The sequence below is a fragment of the Scaptodrosophila lebanonensis genome, unplaced genomic scaffold (genome assembly GCF_003285725.1).
Source record: "Scaptodrosophila lebanonensis strain 11010-0011.00,11010-0021.00 unplaced genomic scaffold, SlebRS2 tig00000118-arrow-arrow-pilon, whole genome shotgun sequence".
NCBI classification, from domain to species: Eukaryota; Metazoa; Arthropoda; class Insecta; order Diptera; family Drosophilidae; genus Scaptodrosophila; species Scaptodrosophila lebanonensis.
The window spans coordinates 1,800,132-1,816,987 of NW_022060578.1; the positions used below are offsets into that span (position 1 = coordinate 1,800,132).

Here is a 16,856-nt window from a genome sequence, read left to right on the forward strand (position 1 = left end):
ACACACAACTTTTTAACAGTAACAGCTAATTCGCCAAATTCGGTATTAAATAATAGGAACGATCTGTGCTATATAAAGCTTATCTCAGTTGAAAGACTGTTGTGGTAATTGGATTTCAATAAGTATCTGTTCAGACCACAAGATTCTATGTATGCAAATTTTTGTTACTCTTTTGAAAGACGACTAATTTATTAAGTCAATATATATTGAAAATTCTTATTAATTTCTTGCAAACTCGTAATTCGAGAAAAGCTCTTCTCCTCCCACTGCCCATTAAAGTTCAATGTAGATAATAAATATTTTGAGATCACCAAAAACAGGGAGGGATTTCCCCCCTCGTGAAGTCATTTCTCGTTCATACTTTTCAGCTCCCGCGTACATTTAATTCTATTACATAGTTGTGGGTGTTATCGTTGTTTCACAAATGATTGATTCTTGAAACTATACTTTATGTTAATATGCTTAATTCCAAAAGATACATCCACTAAAACTTTTGTGCTGGAAAATCAAAGTCAGATCCAAAAGAATATTAAGTTCAGTAATTCAGCCCGCATTGTCGGATACTAGACTATCCGAAATTGCAGAGTTTTTCAAATAATCTACAGCTATCAATGAGCTTGTTAAGAACCACAAGTGGCAAATGCATATAGCTCATATAGTATATATACAAACATATGTGTATTTACTCCTACGTATTGGGCACATATCGGGCTTCCTTTCGCATGCTTTCTCGCACCGTTGTTTTCTTGGTTTTCTGTTACTATATTGATTTGGTAGTAGAATGGCTTACAGCGAATTTTATTGTGTGCATCAAAATCGATGCAAGAACAAAAACACATTGTAGCTGGCTAATTACTATTTACATCAAATATGGGTCCCATCTCGAGAGGAAGGCAACATTGTTGATGATCCCAAGAGGTCTCTTAGCACGTACGTTGGCCGCCAACTGCTCCACTAATCGTTTGCCTTAATGCCTGCCTGCGAACAGCAAATTCAAAACCTCATAAAATATATTTTTTGTCAGCTCCATAAGAAAAATGAATCTAGACATGTCCACACGAACGAACTTCTAGATGAACGCCAAGGTTTTTAAAACGACTGCGCCCACCACAACTAACATTACGCAAGCTTCCGTAATTCCTAGTCAATACGAATTTATTTTATTTCTTCTTTTTATATCATCAATTTCCAAAGCTTTTAATCCTAAGAAATGTTGTTATTTTTGCTTCTACTATTCGGACTTAAAACAGCGCATATAACATGAATGGGGAAGTGTTTTTCGGGTTCAGGGTATTTCACTGGCGGCCTGGCTTGACAGTAACTTTTCTCTGCAATCTTTACAAAATATCAAATTGCACTTCATTCAGGCATGATAATGCCATAAAAAGCGCTCGAGAAAGAAATTGTTTTTTTTTTTTTTTTTGGAATAACGAGCACAATTTCGTGGCATTGTTTGTTCAATATTCAAAACGGAGGCCGATATAAATATGTTCACTGTACTATGAACAATAATTTTGTCAGTTTATACCCTTTACTCAAACAGTGAGGTTGTCCCATAACGAGGTGTGCCTGACCCAAAAATGGGTATAAATTTTTGATAAGTCTGTCTGCAGATTATCCTAAGCCCTCCAAGCTAAAGCGGTAAAGGTGTTTATCTTTTGAAGGAAACAAGCACTTTTCTAATCTCCTTTCATTCTCAGAAGTTAGAGAGCAGTTCCTCATTAATCAGCCTATGGTCAGCATTTTCTAGTGCCTTTCTCAAGAAAGTTTCATTTCAACCTTTGCAATATACACAAATGCCTTTAATGGGAACAGGGAATTCAAGAGTCGAATTGATTGGAACCCGAAGGCAGAAAAACAAAAAAAATTATGGTGACAAACAGAGCAGATCGTTGTTAGAAATTATAATAAACACGCTTCGTTGGCTTTGGATATTGTTTGTTTGTGTGCGTGCTCGTATGCATTTAATTTCGACTTGCAAATACTCCCCATATTACAAAGGCAAACTTTGCTCGATTAATATCTGTTGTCAATGGATTTTTCGATCGGCGCGCTCTGGGAGAAATGTCCAACCTGACACGAATAAGTAAATAACACAATTAGCGTCAATCTTCGTTAGACAATTTTTATTTTGCGGTTACATTCCATTTGATGGTTAAACGGGTGCAATGCCTACCCGTCCATCTCCTCCAAAAACTTTATTGACTGTGCCTCCCCAATCGCTGCTATGACACCGATTTTGATGAAACTATGCAACTGAAGAGTATATTATATTCAGGCATCTTACAAAAATTATAAAAACCACATTTGGTTGAGATGTAATAAAAGGAAGAGTTATTCTACAAAGTACTATAAAAAAGAGTCCATATGAGGCTTGTAATATCTATATATAAATATGACAAGTCTAGAAACCCAATTTGGGTCAACAGTTGTTGGTGCTCCTTCTAGTAGAGCGTATAACTAAAGGATGAAATAGCAGTTCAGTTGAAACTAAGCAATCAGAATGGGAATGCCACGAATCGGTCATATATCGATCACATATAATACCAGTATCCGTAATACATAAATTATACTGACAGGGATACCTTTTCATATTATGTTTTAAAAGCAGACACCTCCAAGCAACTAAATATACGACGACATATCGTCGAGATTGGAGATTGTGAAAGAAATAAGGTTGGCTATTAATTCCAATGAACATTGGTTCTATCGGATAAAACATATTTGCCTTTCTCTGACTTAGAGAAGATGCACATCAAGCTTATGAAGTTTGCCACGTGTCCTTGAACCTAGCTCTGAGGATTTCAAAATCAGATCCGCTTACTAAGCCGTTCGACGCTCCCTTCGACTTGGAAGTATTTTCGTCTACTATCTACTCGGCAAACTAAATGACAAATGTTATACTTTTGCTTGCGATTAATATGTCAGATAAAAAGCTCAACAACTCGCTGAAAAGACAAGTTTGTTTGTCCATGTCAAAGTGAAAAAAATATATGTACATACACTTGTAGTACGTGCATTACTTGGCATTACTTCGCAAAGATATCTATGCGAGTATCTATACACAGACAGTTGAGGTTAACATTGAACGTTCCATAAGGAAAGTCGAAAGTCTAGAAAAGTAGAAACTCCAAAAACAGTATTGTTCAACTTTATTGGAGATTCTTGATATCAAGCTTATTGATAAATCAGACCAACCGTATATTGAATTATTTGTTGCCAAGGAATCATTAAAATGGTTCTTCCATATCTATATACCTTTCACTGTCATAACAATAATAAACTAAGTAATTAACTTTGTCTGCACTGAAGTTAAATATCATTAATGGCACCTAACAACAAAAACTGCCTCTATTGTCCCGCTACCTCCCCACTACTACTATTTTCCTTTAAAATTGTATACTACTTCATCTGCATTCAATATATTTGAAAATATCTAGAAACAAAAAGCTATTTAAACAAAAACACTCATTACTGTCGAGATTATCCGAGTCCGTCAAAAGAAACCCCGATGCTTTAGCTGTTTAAACAGATCGACCTGCTAGTAGTATTAACATGTGTAGCGGAAGGAAAAGAGATTTCTGCAAAAGTCACAAGCTCTGGAGAGTGTTCCGACCAATTTTGAGAGTTCAAGCTCTTATAATTCCATTCATAGAGACGGACGGGCAGACAAATGAATTGACGTATAGACATAGATCGACATTTGTCAACTCGATTATAAAAACTCGCAGCAGTCTAGTATCTCTTTTAAGCTTTGGGACGTTTGAAAGCAGTTGAATTACGGGCATCTGGAGGTTTCCAAAGATACAAATTGACAGACATTGTACTGTAAAATTATTTCGACAATAGCTTTCCTATGGTTAGGGAGATATAAATGACTTGAATTACGTATGTTGCTTTGGAATGGGGTACTGAATTAACAAAATGAAAAGAACTCTTGCTGCTTAGGCATTATGAGCTTCTAAGAATATATAGTATTTCCGAAATCCAGATACTTCTTACCCAGTTAGAAGGACGGGCATGCTAATCAAGTGCACAATTACTTTATGGGGTAGGAGATGCTTCCTTCTGTCTGGAAACTAATAAAGCATTTTTTGTACCCTTCAGGCAAAGGGCATACAATTTGCATAAATATAACAGAGAATTTATAAAGTATATAAATAGCAATACTTGCTACTTGCATTAGCTTCGATATGCTGCTGGGGAACATCAGGATGCGCGTAATGGGGCATTTGTTCGTTAAATGCCGTACCGTCTGGCTCCTTGTGCTCTTGTCCATTTTAAAGCGTACCAGGATACAAACAAGCCTTAGAGCAGCATTGGTTGGCGATCCTTAAACAAATCCTTGTCAAGTGTTTTTCGCTATCTACCTGACACATGGCTAGCCATATAACTCTCAGAACAGTCGCACCCACCCATACATAGCCAGAATGCCACACATGTCTATATGTACTGTATATACATACATATGCACGATGCATATCAGCAGCATTAATATCGGGTCTGTGAGAGGACCGTGGCCGGCTGCCTGAGTCTCTTCAGCAGCAGATGTACAAATTTAAGCGTCGCACGTCCTCTCCCTCAGCCATGGGCGTAGCCAGGATTTCATTTCGATTTTTTTGGCACTGCTACTCTTTGTTTAGCCTTATGTTGAACACAGCGCAATATTTTAACATTTCTTGAGTTAGAAAATAAATGATGAGCGTAAAAGCCGATAGAAGGTCATGTGGAGAAATGGGAGCAAAACAGAGGAGTTTCCGAATTTTATTCCAATATAAGACCGACAAGCCATTAAATAATATTGTGGAGAACAAAATATAAATTGCAAATAAATTAAACCAATAAAAAATGCATGCAAGAGAAATATTGAATATTGAATCACAAACATCAGAACGTTTTGTAACACATTTACCGATTAAAGTTTTCAAAAAAAAAATCCGCACCATCTGCATTTGTTTCTCAAAATGCTCCTACAAGCCTCAGGTTCTCCGTTGTACTCTTTTGGGACGAGGTATAATAATTAATTGAGAGTCTCATGCCATATAAAGCTGGTACAAAGCCTAGTTTTTCAAATGCAAACAATAATTTTAAGACAAATCTCTAGAAATTGACGAAGTAGAAGAAAAGACAAGGGGGGGAACCTGCCCAGCTTGCCCCCTCGCTACGCCCATGTCATCGTCGCGCTGTTACCTACAAATGCGTCGCAATTCATATACACATACACGCTCATAAGAGTATATCTTAAGTGTGCATACGTACATACATACATACATATATACGTCCGCTTATTTCGGAAGTCTTCTTCCATTGCACGTGTTTTTGCATTCGTTAATGGCTGTGATAAACAAATTACTGAATTTCTGTTGAAGGAATAGAAATAATACTTGTAGTAAGGAAGACTGTGCAGTTTTATTCCCACAACTGACTGTTGATTATGTTTGAAGCCGCTCTGCTAAGCTTGCTTTGATATCCTTAATTGCAATAAATTATTCACACCTCAAAAGTACCGAGGTATGAAGTATGTAGTACCTTTAAACCCATCTATATCGGTACATAGCTGCTATAGAAACTCCACACTCCTATAACAAAATTTCAGTAGTGGAGATTACAAAACAAGTTCGAGATACACCATGAGGAACATTTGGAACCTTTAAGAAACAGTGTTTCTCATGCAAATATTGTGTTTGCTAATAAATCTATTTTTGTCCGAGTCAGCTACCATACGTGATAGTTTCTTCTATTTTACTTTTGCATTAGCTAAGATGGCTTTCCTATCTCTATCTCTCTTAATTATCACGTCGCTTAATTCCTTGAGCAGAAGACAGAAGACAGAAGACGGATGAAGACAACTAAATGCGTCGGTGACAGCCGCATCGGGGCGAAATGCCGCTGCTTTTCAGTCAACTACTAAGCTGCAATGCGATTTGAATGCGGCATTTGATCTAATTATTTGCTTAAACCTTTGAGAGTCTTAATTTATTCTGCGCACTTCCTCGAACTGAACGGTTGTCAGACGGCGCTGATACGCGTATATGCTGACACTATAAAGTATATAGTATTTGAGCGCTATTTGTTGTTGGCTTAAACACTTGCTGCTTGTGGCAGTCTTGAATCTATTTATAAAGAGGCGAAGGTACTACTGCCACTTTCAATTAAAAGTACACTTTCAAATTAACCAAATGAGATGTAATGCGATCAGTGTTTGGACTGTTCCTCTCAACTCTCCTAAGACATAGACGCCGCTACCCAAGGAACAAGGAGCTGCATCCTTGGCATTGCATCGCCATCAAAAGCTGCCTGCAACATAGAACGAAGCACCTCTTTCCTGTACTCTCGTGTACATCCATTCGTACATATGTTGGGCAAAAAGTTCCCACGGCCAACACACTAAGCGCATACAAATTCCAATGCTCTCTGCTGCAACCCTCCACCTAAGTAGTAAGCAGCTGAGAGAGAAAACAACAACAAAAACGGAATGACGTAAGCGGCGTTATTACCTGGCTTCGTGAAAGAACTACGAAGAGGTAGCAGTGGGAATGCGAACTTGGTGGTTGTTGATAAACCCGCCACGTACCCGTACCCCTAGGAGACAGAAGCCATAGCGTATGGCGGCATAATTATAATTTTCATGTAAAAGTACTCGCCATGGCGTTAACAAAAAGGAAGTTATAAAATGTGTATCCTTTCCGCGTCTTCGTTCACTAACCGTGTGAAATTTCGACCGAGTCCGTTTGAAAATGCTCAACTCTGAGCAAACACATGCCAATTCATTTCGTGTCGGACCCATTCTATTTGTTATTTTGCGACTTTCCCAGCTCTGTAGTACCACCAGACAGCCTTCAGCGACTTATCCTCAAGGAGGAGAGCCATTGACCAGCAGAGAGTGGAAAGCAAAGCCATGTCTTCGAAACAAATAGTGAACTTAGACGATATCACCTTTTATGATAGCACAGTTTTCTTTCATATGAAGTTGTATACCCTTTTGTTAATTTTAAAACTTGTATTTTATTTTACGTTGTTATAAAATTAATTTAAAATTTCCAAATAAAAAGAACTCTTATCAGAGAAAGGAAACAGAAAAATAAATAAATTAAAAAAATAAACAGATCAAAATTTAAAATTAGGGAATCTCTGTCAAGCAAGCGAGAAATGCTCCTAAGGGGCACCCTCGAAAGTCTAAATAAAAAGAGATATCGTCTAAGACTTGACACTTCAAATCACTGCTCTATCACTGCTATCATATACTTGCCACAGGATAATCAATCTTAGTGCCGAAAACAGTTTTGTTTATTTTATTTGTTGAATAACTAACTAGCAGGGAATTCGAAACTGTACCGCAAGCGTAATTCGATTGGTTTTTAATATATAACCGGCACAAGAAGGGGATGTTATAATGTATGAGACCGTTTTCAAGCGCAAACTCGTAGACTTCTAGATATTTTTCATACCTTTGAACCCATATACAATCATCTCGGATGATTTGAAGCAAGTGTTGGCGAGCAATTTGGGGCTCCACACTAATTTAATTGCAGTGGGTTTCGACTTACATACACTCTTATATAGTTGACCAAGCGTGAGTGTTGATTGCCGTTATGCAATAAAATTGTGTATTGAAATACCTTCAAGATACATAACTACTATGTTCAGAGATACACATATATACAGTATATACATAGATGCTATATACTCGTAATGTGTACGCAAGCGCTTAGCGTCATTAACACCGACTGCTGGTCAAGAAGAATGTATCTGGCTGCTTTTTGTGGTCTTAGCCTATTATGGGGTTAATTGGTTATTGCTCTTTTCTGCTGAACTACAATTATTCACTGGTTAATTATGCTCGCATGTCATAATCTTTGAATTGCCGGGAGGAGTGCCGAGTCATGAATTTTATGCGTGATCTGCAAATGTCAACAGCCACGCGCCAATTTAGAAAGTCTGCTTCTCCGAAGCTCAGTTCTCAGCTAACACCCAGAAATACTTTGGAGATGAATCAGGAAAGTGGAGAAGGGCTACAACTGATATGCCTAGTGAGTGCCTAGTTATATGCTTTCAATCGCAATATGTGGAGTGTGCGTTCCATTGTCTTCCAGACTTGCCTTATTTATATGCAGACAGAGATTATTAGAAGCCATTTACTTACTATGGAAAAATATACATAAGTATGCAAAAAGCGCTCGTTTTTGTTGTTTGCTTTTGGCAAACATGTTCATGTTAATGTTCGTGATCTTGTTTGTTGGACAGTATGATAAGATTCTGGTTTTTTGGTTGAATAAACTACCATTAGAACTGCTTGTCATCCACCTGAAGTGATGTGTTTGATCATTCCTAGGGGATACCCTAAGACTATGGCCAGTGTGGTAAGATAATATGCAAACACATTTGTCGACTTTCGCCATTGCATTGAACGCTGTTTTAGAGTGTTTTTCGGGAGCTCTTGGAATCCATCAGTATATGACATAGGTATGAGAATAAACTGAGAAGGATTATTAAGTTTTGTCACAAAAGAAGGCATTTGAATTAACTACATCAAGTACAATTTAAATCTAGTTTTTTAAATATTAATTTCATTACTATTTATGGGTTTTTTGTAAAATTTTTCCCGCTTTACACTGTCGATTGTTGTTAACCATTTTGATTTTTCCATTTTGTTTAATTAGGTAGAAAAGGCTGCCTGTACTCTCAACATTAAGATATGCTTACCTCAGTTGTTAATTCATAATGTTTTTAAGAAATGTGAATAAATTGAAAACTTCATACTCAAGTGGTTCTCTTCCATCAACTTTTGTATTTAAAACTAATTCATTATAATAATTCAAAAAATGTTTAAGTAAGGCCAGGTCGCTATAGCTTAGGCCAGCATAGCTTATCTGCAATTTTAATTGCCTTTAAGCTGTATATAAATAAAAAATAAATATTAGTTCCATTAGTCAAGTGGCTCTCTTCGCTGAAAAAAATGACAAATATGCAGTCCAGCAGCATTCAGAATCAGAACCTGAACCCAAAGATAAAGCAATTCATGAAAACGTTCCAAGAATTTTGATCGAAAAAGGGGCTTCAAATTTTGAGGCGGCTCCTACAACGCCGAAGCCAAGCGGGCCACGCGCACAGAGGTGCTCAAACAGGTTTTGTAAAATGTACAGTTATATGTAAGTATATGGTATTTGTACACACACACGTACATACTTGTATGTACGTGTATGTATGTAGCTTTGGAGTCATCAAGAAAGCAAGCTGCTTACCAGCACAGCACTCTGATTGCAATGCCGAAAAACCACAATAGCCATGGCGTTGACTCTGAGTGATTAATTCTAGTTGAATTCGATTTGGCTTAGTCACAGCTTTGTCTTGGGTTGTTTTTAGTTTTAGAGTTCAGATTGACTGACTGACTAAGTGACTGACTGACTGACTGACTGACTGAATCCAAACAATTAGCATACCCGTATGCAAATATGTGTGTGGAGCTTAGTCTGATGTCATGTTCCGAAAAAGCTAAGCAAATCGACAGATTATAAAAATGACAGAGAACAAAGTCGTTTCTCAAATATATTCAATGTATTGAGATTTATAAAATATATTGAGATATATTAAATATATTAAGATACATAAAATATATTGAGACATATAAAATATATTGAGATGTCTGGAAATAAAGACAATACTTTTTACATTATTTTGATATATTAAATATATTGAGATTTATAAATTATATTGATATATATTAAACTAATATTATAAAGAGGAAAGATTTGATTGTTTGTTTGTTTATTTGTTTATTTGAATTGAAAAGGCTCCCAAACTACTAGACCGATTTAAAGGATTCTTCAATTTAATATATTGAGATATCTGAAAATAAAGACAATAAAGACTTTTGAAATTATTTTGAGCTTTCTTGATAGCCTCTCTTCTTGAATTTTATATTCTTTTTCCGGGTTTCTTTCAAGTAGTTACGGTATTTTGTATGTTTGGCTTAGTGTCGCGCATAAATGGGCTTTAGGCCCCAACCACAACTATTTTTGTCCAATTAAGTTCTCCCATCCATGCGTCCATGCGTCCATCCGTCCAGCCATCCATCTAAATCCTTATCAAATTGGGCTCCCATTGTTTGTTGGTACTTGAATGTTTTCTTATTTTTGCATTGCTGTCCAATTTATCGTATTAAGTTAAATAAACATAGTGGTTAGAGTTTGCCGCAATATGAGACATGTGATAAAGTCACAAAACTGTCAGCCCGAGCGACACATCGTAGCAACAAAAATTAAAGCACTAAGCAAAAATAAAGTAAAATAAATGTGTAAACAATTACGTGAGACGGTCGAGCTCGAGCTCGTACAGCGATAAGAAAACCGAAGCATTTAGTTTGCATTTTTCGAAGGTTATCTTTTTTACGCAATGTGCGAGAGGTGGGGAACGCTTTTTGTTTCCGTGAACAGTGATATATAATCTTATATAATCTGATATATATCAAAATCAATGTCTGCCGTTCAGCCTGTTCTATATAGGCGTTCCAACTACTGGGCCCATTGTCATGAAACCTATACAGTAAGATAAGCTATCATGCCGGGCTGAAGGTGTGCCCATGAATTATTTGACAGCCAGAAAATGCTTTGAACTAATCGACGAATCGAATTTCTACGCATAAAAAACCTATCCTATGTTGACAAGAAACTATAAGGCTGTGAAGATTCTACAACGAACGAGCAGTGAACTACTTATTTCAATTTATTCACTTTCCTTAAAAAAATTAATAATATCTTAATGTTAAGAATACAGGCAGCTTAGCCTCTTCTACTTAATTAAACAAAACGGAGAAATTTAAAAAGTTAAACAGCAATCGACTGTTTAAGGCGGGAAAAAATATACAAAAAATGTCTGGGGTTTTTTGCTTTATGACTGAAACCTAACTTAATACTGAACTACTTATTATTTGTACAAAATATATAATTTATATGCAAGTATGTAGAGTACAAATATATATTATTGAATCCAATTCAACTTTCGCTATTTGTTGCTAATCTGTAGTGGAAAAGTGCCAGAGAAGGCTGTAGATCATTTTCAGCCCAAACTGGGGCCTCACAGCAGATAATAGCTTGGAATATTGATCTGAAAAGATACATTTTGTTTTCTGTGCCAAACTAGTTACTTGTAGTGAAGGAAATGAAATTTCACACAAAAACGAGCTCAGGAGTTATTCCTTATGGTGCCGATACATTGCTCCGCAATGGTCTTTCAAACAAATATCCCTGAATGTGGAACCAGTCCGTTCTTGTGGCAGTTATACTTGTATGATAAAGTGATCTGCTCTTAGACATATCTATATATATATATATAAGAAGCAAATAAAATGTTTGAATGCATATGGCAAGGGGAAAAAAGAACTCACTTTTTGTACCCTTGTGTAACTTGAGGTCCAGTTCAATATGTGTCACATACACATGGCAATCATTACCAATCATTACTTTAATGTGTGGGATAAATATATGAGAAGTACAGAAATGGGGGCGTCGCATATTGATAAGGAAATAAGGCTGAATATATGCGATGCTGATGTGGAAATGTATTTATAAAATCAGTGCCTCATAAGAAATGTACAGTCAATCTTTCGGCCCATTTAAACGATGCATACTAAGTATAAAATAATAATGATTTCAGCAACTAAAGATCGTGATATTAAAAACCGCTACATTACTTTTATTTACTTTCGCATTTTTATTTAATTATATTTAAGTCAACTTGACTTGCGACATAGGAAAGGAAGAATACACGTATATACAAACTATATAAAACAAATCGTATATTGTAAGCTCACCCCGCCTCACAACCAAGTGTGGTCGGAGGCGTCAATATAAAAAGAAAACTTAACACAGAAAAGCTTAGAAATTAATTAATAGCTATTTAAAAATAGGAAAAAAGAAAATAAAAAATTTAAGTGGAATCTCAGATCGTTGGTCTACGGTGAGAATCCAGTCTCGTTTTTAGCCTTGGATGCCAGCATTGTGGGCATTATGGTATTGTACTATATAAACCAGACGATATGCCAGCCATATTCTCAAGCGCCACCAATCAGACAACCCCCAGACTCCCCGTACAGTTTCATCTCATATGATGATTTAAGATCAAAATGTAGAACATTTGTAGAGCAATTGCAATCGTTATACAACCCTCGCTTAACACGACTTCTTTTAATACGAACTCGGTGTAACTCGCTTAAAAATTTGCTAGCTTTTCTCTTTTAACACGCTGAAAACTTCATTCTTTCGCGATAGCTTGGAAAGACCATTCCAGTTGATAAGAGAGTTGGACAAAATTCTTTTCCTTATAAGGTTGGCTACAAAAATCCGCCAAAAGCCATTAAATAATTGGAAACACCTTTCTTTTGCAAGCAACAGGCCCAGCACAAGCAAAAAAAATACATATTTGGCACGAAAACGGCTTACATTTAATTCAAATATATGCTAATGCCACTTTCCAGCTGCTTCGAGATTTTTTGCACTTAGAAATATTTTCCGTTTTATCCGTTTTAATAAGATTAATCTGGTAATGATAATACTCCACACTTGGAATAACTTTTTGCTAATTTTGAAAATGTTTGGACCTTAGAAACACCAGAAATTTAAATAAGGAAAAGTTTTGTTCGTGCATTTGTCGAAATCTAGGAACGTAACCCCATATTTTGTGTGGAGTCCATGTCTCGTTGAACACGATTTCGTTTAACACGAGGCTTTCTAGGAACGTAACCCCCGTGTTAAGCGAGGGCTCGGTATGTACATATATCAGAGAGGTCCGAGGCTCAAATACCTGTGGACTGCACAATGGCCTTCCGTGTCCGATCTTATCTATTTCGAGATTATTAATTAAATTCTGGTAACGGGCCGTTGAACGATTACTCAGTGGGCGTTGTGTTTTACATACAAATATATACATATATACTGCACATATGTACATACATATATACAAACGAATCCATACATTTGTTGATCAGAAGATGCCAGATTCGGAAGCATACACACATGCGAGTACTACGAGTATGACAAACACATCGAATTCTACACAATTTCAGATCACACGCAGCATACAACAAATTGTCAATTAAATAATAAATTATCATACATAGCTCAAATTCAATGAAGAAATGAATTTGTTGGAGCAACAAGTCCATTAATAAATCAATGAATCGAGCATTAAATTAAAGGAACGACATTTGGGGCCCAGTTTCGAGTGAAATATTTGGTGACGCCTTAGCCAGGCACATGGCCAGTCTGTTCGAAAGGAGGACAGCATTTTAACCGTTATTGCCACGTTTTAATCGCGCCGGAACGGATAAGCCAGAGGGTGCAGGAGGCATAGGAAGAGAGTAAGTAGAGGAGGCAAGCCACAGCCAGAGCCACAGCCACAGCCACAGCCATGGGAAACTCATCGTCACACACACACGAACCACTCGAGCGCGGCTTCACACGCGGAAAATTCGGTGATGTCAAGAATGGGGTAGGTTTGTGGCAAAAGCAACAAAGACAACAAAAACAACAAAAGCAACAATAGCCACCAATGCAGGGGTTGATCTATTCTGCTAGCACTTGTCTATCTCATTAGCCCTTGAATAATATTTTTTTTGTTAATGCCTATTTGCAACTATAATGATTCTGATACGTACATATATTGCAGAAGTCGGCCTCATTTCGATTTAGCAAGAAATCACCAAAGAAAATGGATCGTCTGCGACGTTCGTTTCGGGACTCGTTTCGTCGCCGAAAGGATCGCGTCCCCGAATCATCCAAGCCACATCAATGGCAGGCCGATGAGGAGGCTGTCCGTTCGGCAACCTGCTCCTTTGGGGTCAAATACTTGGGATGCGTCGAGGTTTTCGAGTCCCGTGGCATGCAGGTGTGCGAGGAGGCGCTCAAGGTCCTCAGAGTAAGTGTCCATTAACAATCTCACAAGAGAAGAGAAGGGAAAACCCGTTCGTCAGATCTTTGATTAACAAATTTAAAAGATGATTAACTCCAATTGCTAATCTCAAATATAAATTGGGGAACGTAACAATACTTGTTCGAAATTTCTTGTGGAATCTCCCCGTGCAATATTCCCTTCTAGTTGTACTTGACTATTTCTTGATCCAAAGAGAATACTAATGGTGATTATCTGTTGCTTGCAGAACTCTCGCCGACGCCCCGTGCGTGGTCTGCTCCATGTGAGTGGGGATGGGCTGCGCGTAGTCGATGACGAAACCAAGGGCCTTATTGTAGATCAGACCATTGAGAAGGTCAGTTTTTGTGCGCCGGATCGCAACACTGAGCGCGGGTTCAGTTACATTTGTCGCGATGGCACCACCCGTCGTTGGATGTGTCACGGCTTCCTGGCCTGTCGCGATTCCGGCGAACGTCTCTCCCATGCCGTCGGATGCGCATTCGCCGTCTGCTTGGAGCGGAAGCAGCGTCGCGACAAGGAGTGCGGCGTCACGATGACATTCGACACCAAGAATTCGACCTTCACACGCACCGGATCCTTCCGACAGCAGACGCTGACCGAACGGCTGGCAGTAGCCAGCAACGAGCGCAGTGTGGATGCGCCCGCACTGCCCGCCGCCGCCGTAAAGCCGTACAATCCGTTCGCCATCGAACGGCCACATGCAACTCCCAATATGCTCGAGCGGCAAGGCTCATTTAGGCTGAGCACCATTGGCAGTCAGTCGCCATTCAAGCGGCAAATGTCGCTTCGCGTCAACGATCTTCCGTCCAATGCTGATCGGCAGAAGGCGTTCCTGGCGGCAGCCGCTGGCGGTACCTTTGGAGGCGGCAGCTCGCTGCATACGCCGATTCGCAGCGTCTCCCCCATAGCCGAGGCATCGCCGGGAAAGTCGTCGTCCGGGGAGCTGGGCGCCGACACAGTCAGTCAGTTGTGTCAGGAGCTGAGCCAGGGTCTGTCGCTGCTCTCGCAAACCGACGCCCTGCTTCCGACCGGCGACGATTTGAATTTCAACAACAACCATAGCGTTAATCAGAACATCATTGCCGCCGAAAAGCAACAACAGGTCGTCTCGTACAGCGCCACGCCAACCGCGCAGGTGACGCCGCGTATTGCCAGAGTGTCGCCAAACAGTTGCAATTACCAGACCCAGGCCTTGGCGTCGCCCACGCGCTCCGAGCAAGGCATGGAGTTGGCCACTCTGCCCAATGCCGACCAGTGGCTGGGCCAGGTGGTGCGCAGCACATCGCCAGCGACGACAGCCCCCACTGTGCCGGCGCCACCGAAACGACCCACGTATCTGGCCAATGTGGGACGCTCCCAGACCTTCGCAGCCAGAGCCAGCGCCAGCGCCAGCTCCAATTCTGAATCTCAATCTCCCGGCGGCGACGCATCTGATCCCTTCGATGCCGAATGGGCGGCCAACGTGGCAGCCGCCAAGCAACTGGCGTCTCCAAAACTTCCACAAGCACCATCCCCAGCATCCGCGCTTCCCAGGCACAGCACGAACCCGTTCATCTCACCACCAAAGGCACCGGCGCAAACCTTCCAGGTGCAGCTGTAAGCTAGTGGGCTTGCGGCGGGGCGGGACTAAGTGTGGTTTACTTGAAAAACATAACTTATGGGATTGTGCGGTCGAGGTTCGGGTTCGGAGCTAGTTCTCGAGCGGCTTAGTCCGATTTTCACTATAAAATTGACATGTGCAATGAAAGAAGAGGAATTACGAATAAAAGACAATGGGAATTCGGCCCAGAATGAAATGAAATTATTAACTGAACGATCGGTGACTGTGACTGCACGAAAATAGTGAAAATGGGGCTAGTATGATAGTCTCGCTTGATCACATTCTAAGGCTCCACGCGAGTTGCCGAGTATCCCCGAGTATCTGGGGCATTTGGGCAATGGGGCGTCTGCGTACACCTGTACTAACTAATTAAGCTGATAGCTCTTAATAAGTTTCCATAGCTTAAATAAATGATTGGACCTATGAACTACTTCAAACCGAACTGACACAACTTTTTAAATTATTATACATAGTAGAAAGTAAAGGAGGATTGGGAGAGTAATGGAAGGACGGGAACGGAGATTGAGATTGAAGTGGAGATGGAGGTGGAGATGGAGGTGGAGATTTAACGGCCGACAAACACTTAACGGTGAACATCACTAATGTGAAATTACTTACACACACACACAGAAGATAAACACTTTTACAGTTACTTAAAGGCATGCGCAACAAAGATAGTTAACTATGGAAATAGGCTTAATATTGTTTACAACCCATACATAAATACACACACACACACACATATACACAGATCGAGATCAAGTAACGCTAACTCTACGAATATAAGCTGTACCAGACTTATGTATCGCCTCCACCCCAGAGAGGGGGGGGATGTTCTAAACATGATATCGTGATTTTAAACTTGAAACCTGCCTCTGGCTTACCTTTTTATATGCTTTATTGTAATAGTACGTGTTGACCAAACCAATATGCCCGCACACATACGGATATTATAGAGTATCTGTGGCAGGATGTCTGGGCCAAACACTTTCCTCGTGCGTTCCATGTTTCGGCGTTTGTATCAGTTTTAATTTTATTTTCAATTTGTACAAAATGTATTATACTTAAATTATAGTTTGACGCAAAGGAAGGATCACGCTGATCGAAAGCAAGCTAAACAATTTAAAGTCTAACGAGCATTACTGTTACATAGATATCTATACTAAGTACCAATGCAATGCGAGAATAATACACACACAGACACACACACACACACACAGAAGCGCTTGTATATACGAGTACTACTTATATATAAACATTATACAATATTGTAGCATAAAGGAGATACAAGAAATATACAATTTTGTGCTTTATAAACATTTAGTTTTTG

At 39.2% G+C, this 16,856-nt stretch overlaps 1 protein-coding gene across 3 annotated transcripts in view; it reads left to right on the top strand.

Annotated features, from left to right (window-relative positions):
- The window catches only part of LOC115628489 (protein numb), a 29,066-nt gene extending 12,221 nt beyond the window's left edge, over nt 1-16,845 (top strand). Inside the window, exons 2-4 of one of the 3 annotated variants that reach the window (XM_030524617.1) lie at nt 13,061-13,485; nt 13,663-13,911; nt 14,153-16,845. In XM_030524617.1, the coding sequence (XP_030380477.1) occupies nt 13,405-13,485; nt 13,663-13,911; nt 14,153-15,526 (1,704 nt within the window). In that variant the 5' untranslated portion in view covers nt 13,061-13,404 and the 3' untranslated portion in view covers nt 15,527-16,845. The remainder of the gene's footprint in view (nt 1-13,060; nt 13,486-13,662; nt 13,912-14,152) is intronic. The other 2 variants (XM_030524619.1, XM_030524618.1) reach the window with 2 other exon arrangements.
- The last annotated feature ends 11 nt before the right edge of the window (nt 16,846-16,856 follow it).